The following is a 10,154-nucleotide window of genomic DNA, read 5'->3' as shown; positions in this document are numbered from 1 at the left end:
TATAGAGAGGAGGAGGAGGGACCCCAGAGTGTTCTATAGAGAGGAGGAGGAGGAGGGGGGGACCCCAGAGTGTTCTATAGAGAGGAGGAGGAGGAGGGACCCCAGAGTGTTCTATAGAGAGGAGGAGGAGGAGGGACCCCAGAGTGTTCTATAGAGAGGAGGAGGAGGAGGGACCCCAGAGTGTTCTATAGAGAGGAGGAGGAGGAGGGACCCCAGAGTGTTCTATAGAGAGGAGGAGGAGGAGGGGGGACCCCAGAGTGTTCTATAGAGAGGAGGAGGAGGAGGGGGGACCCCAGAGTGTTCTATAGAGAGGAGGAGGAGGAGGGGGACCCCAGAGTGTTCTATAGAGAGAGGAGGAGGGGGGACCCCAGAGTGTTCTATAGAGAGGAGGAGGAGGGACCCCAGAGTGTTCTATAGAGAGGAGGAGGAGGGGGGACCCCAGAGTGTTCTATAGAGAGGAGGAGGGGGGGACCCAGAGTGTTTTATAGAGAGGAGGAGGAGGAGGGGGGACCCCAGAGTATTCTATAGAGAGGAGGACACAAATATTACAGAGCACATATATAAAAAGATATTCTCTTCCTCCAGAAGGCTATTTAAAACACCAAGACATTTAAAAAAAACATAAAAATAATATGGGGATTTGGTCCCTCCAGATTTCTATACGGTGCTAAGCCCACTTACTGCAACAAAGTGCCCCATTATTAGTGGGTTCTACACTATCCATAGAATGGGAGATCCTCCTTCTCTGAACCATGAGAGATATACACTCCTCTATACACTCCTCTATACACTCCTCTATACACTCCGCTATATACTCCTCTATATACTCCTCTATATACTCCGCTATACACTCCTCTATACACTCCTCTATACACTCCTCTATACACTCCGCTATATACTCCTCTATATACTCCTCTATATACTCCTCTATATACTCCGCTATACATTCCTCTATACACTCCGCTATACACTCTTCTATACACTCCTCTATATACTCCGCTATATACTCCGCTATATACTCCTCTATATACTCCGCTATACACTCCTCTATACACTCCTCTATATACTCCGCTATATACTCCTCTATATACTCCTCTATATACTCCGCTATACACTCCTCTATACACTCCGCTATACACTCCTCTATATACTCCTCTATATACTCCTCTATACACTCCTCTATACACTCCGCTATACACTCCTCTATACACTCCTCTATATACTCCGCTATATACTCCGCTATATACTCCTCTATATACTCCTCTATATACTCCGCTATACACTCCTCTATACACTCCTCTATACACTCCTCTATACACTCCGCTATACACTCCTCTATACACTCCTCTATACACTCCTCTATATACTCCGCTATACACTCCTCTATACACTCCTCTGTACACTCCTCTATACACTCCTCTATACACTCCTCTATACACTCCTCTATACACTCCTCTATACACTCCTCTATACACTCCTCTATATGGGAGAACTTAGAGGTCTCCACCCATCACACAAAGTGGACACTAATGAGAGGCACTTAATGAGGGGGAGGGGGTGCTCTTCACCCAAAAGGATTTGGTGAGAATCCATACAATATACAAACAAGATATTTGGGGGCTCACCCTAAAAGATGCATTAAAGATGGTGAAGCCATAAGACCAACAGAACAAAATATTACAGCGCACATATAGAAAAAAGACATTTACCTCCAGCAAGGCTTATTAAAAACACCAGAACATTCCCTCATTAGTGCCTCTTATTAGTGTCCTCCTGTGTGATGGGTGGAGACCTCAGTTCTCCCGTATAGAGGAGTGTATGGAGGAGTGTATATCTCCCATATAGAGGAGTGTATATCTCCCATACAGAGGAGTGTATAGAGGAGTGTATATCTCCCATATAGAGGAGTGTATATCTCCCATATAGAGGAGTGTATATCTCCCATACAGAGGAGTGTATAGAGGAGTGTATATCTCCCATATAGAGGAGTGTATATCTCCCATATAGAGGAGTGTATATCTCCCATATAGAGGAGTGTATATCTCCCATATAGAGGAGTGTATATCTCCCATATAGAGGAGTGTATATCTCCCATATAGAGGAGTGTATAGAGGAGTGTATATCTCCCATATAGAGGAGTGTATATCTCCCATATAGAGGAGTGTATATCTCCCATATAGAGGAGTGTATAGAGGAGTGTATATCTCCCATACAGAGGAGTGTATAGAGGAGTGTATATCTCCCATACAGAGGAGTGTATATCTCCCATATAGAGGAGTGTATAGAGGAGTGTATATCTCCCATATAGAGGAGTGTATATCTCCCATATAGAGGAGTGTATAGAGGAGTGTATATCTCCCATATAGAGGAGTGTATAGAGGAGTGTATATCTCCCATATAGAGGAGTGTATATCTCCCATATAGAGGAGTGTATAGAGGAGTGTATATCTCCCATATAGAGGAGTGTATAGAGGAGTGTATATCTCCCATATAGAGGAGTGTATATCTCCCATACAGAGGAGTGTATAGAGGAGTGTATATCTCCCATATAGAGGAGTGTATAGAGGAGTGTATATCTCCCATATAGAGGAGTGTATAGAGGAGTGTATATCTCCCATATAGAGGGAGTGTATATCTCCCATATAGAGGAGTGTATATCTCCCATATAGAGGAGTGTATATCTCCCATATAGAGGAGTGTATATCTCCCATACAGAGGAGTGTATATCTCCCATACAGAGGAGTGTATAGAGGAATGTATATCTCCCATACAGAGGAGTGTATAGAGGAGTGTATATCTCCCATATAGAGGAGTGTATATCTCCCATACAGAGGAGTGTATATCTCCCATATAGAGGAGTGTATATCTCCCATATAGAGGAGTGTATATCTCCCATATAGAGGAGTGTATATCTCCCATACAGAGGAGTGTATATCTCCCATACAGAGGAGTGTATATCTCCCATACAGAGGAGTGTATATCTCCCATACAGAGGAGTGTATATCTCCCATACAGAGGAGTGTATAGAGGAGTGTATATCTCCCATATAGAGGAGTGTATATCTCCATATAGAGGAGTGTATATCTCCCATATAGAGGAGTGTATATCTCCCATATAGAGGAGTGTATAGAGAGTGTATATCTCCCATATAGAGGAGTGTATATCTCCCATACAGAGGAGTGTATAGAGGAGTGTATATCTCCCATACAGAGGAGTGTATATCTCCCATACAGAGGAGTGTATAGAGGAGTGTATATCTCCCATATAGAGGAGTGTATAGAGGAGTGTATATCTCCCATATAGAGGAGTGTATAGAGGAGTGTATATCTCCCATATAGAGGAGTGTATATCTCCCATACAGAGGAGTGTATATCTCCCATACAGAGGAGTGTATAGAGGAGTGTATATCTCCCATATAGAGGAGTGTATATCTCCCATACAGAGGAGTGTATATCTCCCATACAGAGGAGTGTATAGAGGAGTGTATAACTCCCATATAGAGGAGTGTATATCTCCCATATAGAGGAGTGTATATCTCCCATATAGAGGAGTGTATATCTCCCATATAGAGGAGTGTATATCTCCCATATAGAGGAGTGTATATCTCCCATATAGAGGAGTGTATATCTCCCATATAGAGGAGTGTATATCTCCCATATAGAGGAGTGTATATCTCCCATATAGAGGAGTGTATATCTCCCATATAGAGGAGTGTATATCTCCCATATAGAGGAGTGTATATCTCCCATATAGAGGAGTGTATATCTCCCATATAGAGGAGTGTATAGAGGAGTGTATATCTCCCATACAGAGGAGTGTATATCTCCCATACAGAGGAGTGTATAGAGGAGTGTATATCTCCCATATAGAGGAGTGTATAGAGGAGTGTATATCTCCCATATAGAGGAGTGTATAGAGGAGTGTATATCTCCCATATAGAGGAGTGTATATCTCCCATACAGAGGAGTGTATATCTCCCATACAGAGGAGTGTATAGAGGAGTGTATATCTCCCATATAGAGGAGTGTATAATCTCCCATACAGAGGAGTGTATATCTCCCATACAGAGGAGTGTATATCTCCATATAGAGGAGTGTATATCTCCCATATAGAGGAGTGTATATCTCCCATATAGAGGAGTGTATATCTCCCATATAGTCAAGAGTGTATATCTCCCATATAGAGGAGTGTATATCTCCCATATAGAGGAGTGTATATCTCCCATATAGAGGAGTGTATAGAGGAGTGTATATCTCCCATATAGAGGAGTGTATATCTCCCATATAGAGGAGTTGTATCAGAGGAGTGTATATCTCCCATACAGAGGAGTGTATATCTCCCATACAGAGGAGTGTATAGAGGAGTGTATATCTCCCATATAGAGGAGTGTATATCTCCCATATAGAGCAGTGTATAGAGGAGTGTATATCTCCCATATAGAGGAGTGTATAGAGGAGTGTATATCTCCCATATAGAGCAGTGTATAGAGGAGTGTATATCTCCCATACAGAGGAGTGTATAGAGGAGTGTATATCTCCCATATAGAGGAGTGTATATCTCCCATATAGAGGAGTGTATATCTCCCATACAGAGGAGTGTATATCTCCCATATAGAGGAGTGTATATCTCCCATATAGAGGAGTGTATATCTCCCATATAGAGGAGTGTATATCTCCCATATAGAGGAGTGTATATCTCCCATATAGAGGAGTGTATATCTCCCATATAGAGGAGTGTATATCTCCCATATAGAGGAGTGTATATCTCCCATATAGAGGAGTGTATAGAGGAGTGTATATCTCCCATACAGAGGAGTGTATATCTCCCATACAGAGGAGTGTATATCTCCCATACAGAGGAGTGTATAGAGGAGTGTATATCTCCCATATAGAGGAGTGTATAGAGGAGTGTATATCTCCCATATAGAGGAGTGTATAGAGGAGTGTATATCTCCCATATAGAGGAGTGTATATCTCCCATACAGAGGAGTGTATATCTCCCATACAGAGGAGTGTATAGAGGAGTGTATATCTCCCATATAGAGGAGTGTATATCTCCCATACAGAGGAGTGTATATCTCCCATACAGAGGAGTGTATAGAGGAGTGTATATCTCCCATATAGAGGAGTGTATATCTCCCATATAGAGGAGTGTATATCTCCCATATAGAGGAGTGTATATCTCCCATATAGAGGAGTGTATATCTCCCATATAGAGGAGTGTATATCTCCCATATAGAGCAGTGTATATCTCCCATCTAGAGGAGTGTATAGAGGAGTGTATATCTCCCATATAGAGGAGTGTATATCTCCCATATAGAGCAGTGTATAGAGGAGTGTATATCTCCCATACAGAGGAGTGTATATCTCCCATATAGAGCAGTGTATAGAGGAGTGTATATCTCCCATATAGAGGAGTGTATATCTCCCATATAGAGCAGTGTATAGAGGAGTGTATATCTCCCATACAGAGGAGTGTATAGAGGAGTGTATATCTCCCATATAGAGGAGTGTATATCTCCCATATAGAGGAGTGTATATCTCCCATATAGAGGAGTGTATATCTCCCATACAGAGGAGTGTATGTCTCTCATGGTTCAGAGAAGGAGGACCCCCCAGTCTATGGATAGTGTAGGTCCCGCTAATCATGGGGCACTTTATCACAGTAAGTGGGCTTAGCACCGTATAGAAATCTGGAGGGACCAAATCCCCATATTATTTTGATAATGTTCAGGTGTTTTAAATGAGCCCTATAGGAGGTAAATGTCTTTTTTCTATATGTGCTCTGTAATATTTTGTTCTGTTGGTCTTATGGCTGCAGCAGCTCTAATGCATCTTTTAGGGTATGCCCCCCCAAAATATTTTGTTTGTCTATAGAGAGAAGGGGGACCCCAGTGTATTATGTGAAGGGGGAGGGGTGGTGTGGGTGTTCCTGATGATTGTTTTTTTTTTCTTTCAGTCGGTGGCTCCTCTCATTGGTTGAGGATGGAGGTATCTGCAGGACGAGGGGTGAGACTCTTGGATACATTTATTTCTCTGATTCCAGGAAATGGTCTTTTTTTTTTTTTCACTAATCTTTATTGGTATGATAAGGAGGCTGACAATCAATTGCCAAGTCTGTCTCCCTACTCAGTGTTTCTTGTCACCTCCATGTGATTGGGGGGGACCTCTGATGTGATGTCATGTGATTGGGGAGGGGGGGGGGTTGTATGGTGAGTGTTTGGCACCCCCTGTACTGGCTGATAGCAGAGTACAGTGAAGGGATTCTGTGGGTGATTTTGGGAGTGAACCTGTGGGTGATTTGGGGTGTGACCCTGTGACTTATCCTTGAGGTGATTCTTGGCAGTGGTCTTGGGAGTGATCCTGGGGGTGATTCTTGGTTGTGATTCTTGGCGGTGGTCCTGGGAGTGATCTTGGTTGTGATTCTTGGTTGTGATTCTTGGCGGTGGTCCTGGGAGTGATTCTTGGGGGTGATTCTTGGCGGTGGTCCTGGGAGTGATTCTTGGCGGTGATCTTGGGGGTGATTCTTGGCGGTGGTCCTGGGAGTGATTCTTGGCGGTGGTCCTGGGAGTGATCTTGGGGGGTGATTCTTGGCGGTGGTCCTGGGAGTGATTCTTGGTTGTGATTCTTGGCGGTGGTCCTGGGAGTGATCTTGGGGGTGATTCTTGGTTGTGGTCTTGGGGGTGATTCTTGGCGGTGGTCCTGGGAGTGATCTTGGGGGGTGATTCTTGGCGGTGGTCCTGGGAGTGATTCTTGGTTGTGATTCTTGGCGGTGGTCCTGGGAGTGATCTTGTGGGTGATTCTTGGTTGTGGTCTTGGGGGTGATTCTTGGCGGTGGTCCTGGGAGTGATCTTGGGGGGTGATTCTTGGCGGTGGTCCTGGGAGTGATTCTTGGTTGTGATTCTTGGCGGTGATCCTGGGAGTGATCTTGGGGGTGATTCTTGGTTGTGATTCTTGGCGGTGGTCCTGGTTGTGATTCTTGGCGGTGGTCCTGGGAGTGATTCTTGGTTGTGATTCTTGGCGGTGGTCCTGGGAGTGATCTTGGGGGTGATTCTTGGTTGTGATTCTTGGCGGTGGTCCTGGTTGTGATTCTTGGCGGTGGTCCTGGGAGTGATCTTGGGAGTGATTCTTGGTTGTGATTCTTGGCGGTGGTCCTGGGAGATATCTTGGGGGTGATTGTTGGTTGTGATTCTTGGCGGTGGTCCTGGGAGTGATCTTGGGAGTGATTCTTGGTTGTGATTCTTGGCGGTGGTCCTGGGAGTTATCTTGGGGGTGATTGTTGGTTGTGATTCTTGGCGGTGGTCCTGGGAGTGATCTTGGCGGTGGTCCTGGTTGTGATTCTTGGCGGTGGTCCTGGGAGTGATCTTGGGGGTGATTCTTGGCGGTGGTCCTGGTTGTGATTCTTGGCGGTGGTCCTGGGAGTGATCTTGGGAGTGATTGTTGGTTGTGATTCTTGGCGGTGGTCCTGGGAGTGATCTTGGGGGTGATTCTTGGCGGTGGTCCTGGGAGTGATTCTTGGCGGTGATTCTTGGGGGTGATCAGAGCTGAGATCTTCTCGGTTCTTACCATCCAGAGGAGATCATCTTCCTACAGACAACCACCATGGAGGTCTCGGCTCTCTGGAGGGTCAGGTGGTCCCAGGACATCTAAATTCCTTCTCCCATACCTGAATGTGATCACACCCCGTCTGATATATACTCATGTCAGTGGAAGGGTTCAGATGTCACCTGATTGGCTGTGGCACCAGCAGGAACCCAGAAAGCAGGGGCCCCGCTCCTGGCAGGGGACAGGCTTTTCTACTCAGGCTTTGGCTGGTTTCCAAATAAAATGAACAGTCAGACTTTGCTCACCTTTGGCATGGATGGTTTCGGGATCTCCATGGTGGTTCCCCAGGGAAGTGACTTTCCATGTATCTGGGGTGGGTAGGTAGACTGATAGGTACGTAGGCAGTAAGATGACACTGTACAGTCACATGACTCTCTTTCTTGCAGACGATTGGTGATCTCTTCCATGCATTGTATGAGATGGGCTTCAATGAGTCGCAGGTTCAGGCCGCGGTCAGAGCCGGATGTTTCAGGGTGCAGGACGCAGCGGACTGGTCAGTACATGGCAGATGCATCTATACTGTGATTGGCTGTTCACCTTCATATATAGAGCTTCTGATTGGCTGTTCACTGTCTCATGCTGTATATACTTTCTGATTGGCTGAGGTATGGGATATCTCTGTACAGCATATGGTGTTTACCGTCATTGTTGTGCTGTGACCCAGAATTGTGTCTTGTGTGTGTCAGGATCCTGCAGGGAGGTCACCACCGGGGAACACTCCGCACCCAACCAGGAGAAGACTTCGCATCGGCTGCCGTGTCCGCCTTCAACCCCCCACAAGATGCAGGAGGTGCCGCCATGTCTCACCCGCTGTCCCCAGGTCAGAGAAGGGGGGGTCACCCCACGCTGTCCCCAGGTCAGAGGAGGGGGGGTCACCCCGCACTGTCACCCGCTGTCCCCAGGTCAGAGGAGGGGGGGTCACCCCGCGCTGTCCCCAGGTCAGAGGAGGGGGGTCACCCCGCGCTGTCCCCAGGTCAGAGGAGGGGGGGTCACCCCGCACTGTCCCCAGGTCAGAGGAGGGGGGTCACCCCGCACTGTCACCCGCTGTCCCCAGGTCAGAGGAGGGGGGGTCACCCCACGCTGTCCCCAGGTCAGAGGAGGGGGGGTCACCCCGCGCTGTCCCCAGGTCAGAGGAGGGGGGTCACCCCACACTGTCCCCAGGTCAGAGGAGGGGGGTCACCCCGCGCTGTCCCCAGGTCAGAGGAGGGGGGGTCACCCCGCACTGTCCCCAGGTCAGAGGAGGGGGGTCACCCCGCACTGTCACCCGCTGTCCCCAGGTCAGAGGAGGGGGGGTCACCCCGCGCTGTCCCCAGGTCAGAGGAGGGGGGTCACCCCGCGCTGTCCCCAGGTCAGAGGAGGGGGGGTCACCCCACACTGTCCCCAGGTCAGAGGAGGGGGGTCACCCCGCGCTGTCCCCAGGTCAGAGGAGGGGGGGTCACCCCGCGCTGTCCCCAGGTCAGAGGAGGGGGGTCACCCCGCGCTGTCCCCAGGTCAGAGGAGGGGGGTCACCCCACACTGTCCCCAGGTCAGAGGAGGGGGGTCACCCCGCACTGTCCCCAGGTCAGAGGAGGGGGGGTCACCCCACACTGTCCCCAGGTCAGAGGAGGGGGGTCACCCCGCACTGTCACCCGCTGTCCCCAGGTCAGAGGAGGGGGGGTCACCCCACGCTGTCCCCAGGTCAGAGGAGGGGGGGTCACCCCGCGCTGTCCCCAGGTCAGAGGAGGGGGGTCACCCCACACTGTCCCCAGGTCAGAGGAGGGGGGTCACCCCGCGCTGTCCCCAGGTCAGAGGAGGGGGGGTCACCCCGCACTGTCCCCAGGTCAGAGGAGGGGGGTCACCCCGCACTGTCACCCGCTGTCCCCAGGTCAGAGGAGGGGGGGTCACCCCGCGCTGTCCCCAGGTCAGAGGAGGGGGGTCACCCCGCGCTGTCCCCAGGTCAGAGGAGGGGGGGTCACCCCACACTGTCCCCAGGTCAGAGGAGGGGGGTCACCCCGCGCTGTCCCCAGGTCAGAGGAGGGGGGGTCACCCCGCGCTGTCCCCAGGTCAGAGGAGGGGGGTCACCCCGCGCTGTCCCCAGGTCAGAGGAGGGGGGTCACCCCACACTGTCCCCAGGTCAGAGGAGGGGGGTCACCCCGCACTGTCCCCAGGTCAGAGGAGGGGGGGTCACCCCACACTGTCCCCAGGTCAGAGGAGGGGGGTCACCCCGCGCTGTCCCCAGGTCAGAGGAGGGGGGGTCACCCCACACTGTCCCCAGGTCAGAGGAGGGGGGTCACCCCACGCTGTCCCCAGGTCAGAGGAGGGGGGTCACCCCACACTGTCCCCAGGTCAGAGGAGGGGGGTCACCCCGCGCTGTCCCCAGGTCAGAGGAGGGGGGGTCACCCCGCGCTGTCCCCAGGTCAGAGGAGGGGGGTCACCCCGCACTGTCCCCAGGTCAGAGGAGGGGGGTCACCCCACACTGTCCCCAGGTCAGAGGAGGGGGGTCACCCCACACTGTCCCCAGGTCAGAGGAGGGGGGGTCACCCCGCGCTGTCCCCAGGTCAGAGGAGGGGG

The 10,154-nt window shown here is 49.9% G+C and overlaps 1 protein-coding gene across 1 annotated transcript in view; it reads left to right on the top strand.

The window, feature by feature from the left end:
• The window catches only part of LOC141145703 (uncharacterized), a 353,511-nt gene that overhangs the window by 309,147 nt on the left and 34,210 nt on the right, over positions 1–10,154 (top strand). Inside the window, exons 2-4 of the mRNA XM_073632578.1 lie at positions 5,959–6,008; positions 7,991–8,097; positions 8,291–8,424. Coding sequence (XP_073488679.1) covers positions 5,985–6,008; positions 7,991–8,097; positions 8,291–8,424 — 265 coding nt within the window. The 5' untranslated portion in view covers positions 5,959–5,984. The remainder of the gene's footprint in view (positions 1–5,958; positions 6,009–7,990; positions 8,098–8,290; positions 8,425–10,154) is intronic.

This window comes from Aquarana catesbeiana, linkage group LG05 (assembly GCF_042186555.1).
Source record: "Aquarana catesbeiana isolate 2022-GZ linkage group LG05, ASM4218655v1, whole genome shotgun sequence".
In the NCBI taxonomy this organism is placed as follows: Eukaryota; Metazoa; Chordata; class Amphibia; order Anura; family Ranidae; genus Aquarana; species Aquarana catesbeiana.
Note: the sequence above shows the minus strand (reverse complement) of the source record. Positions and strands in the feature narration are given on the sequence as shown.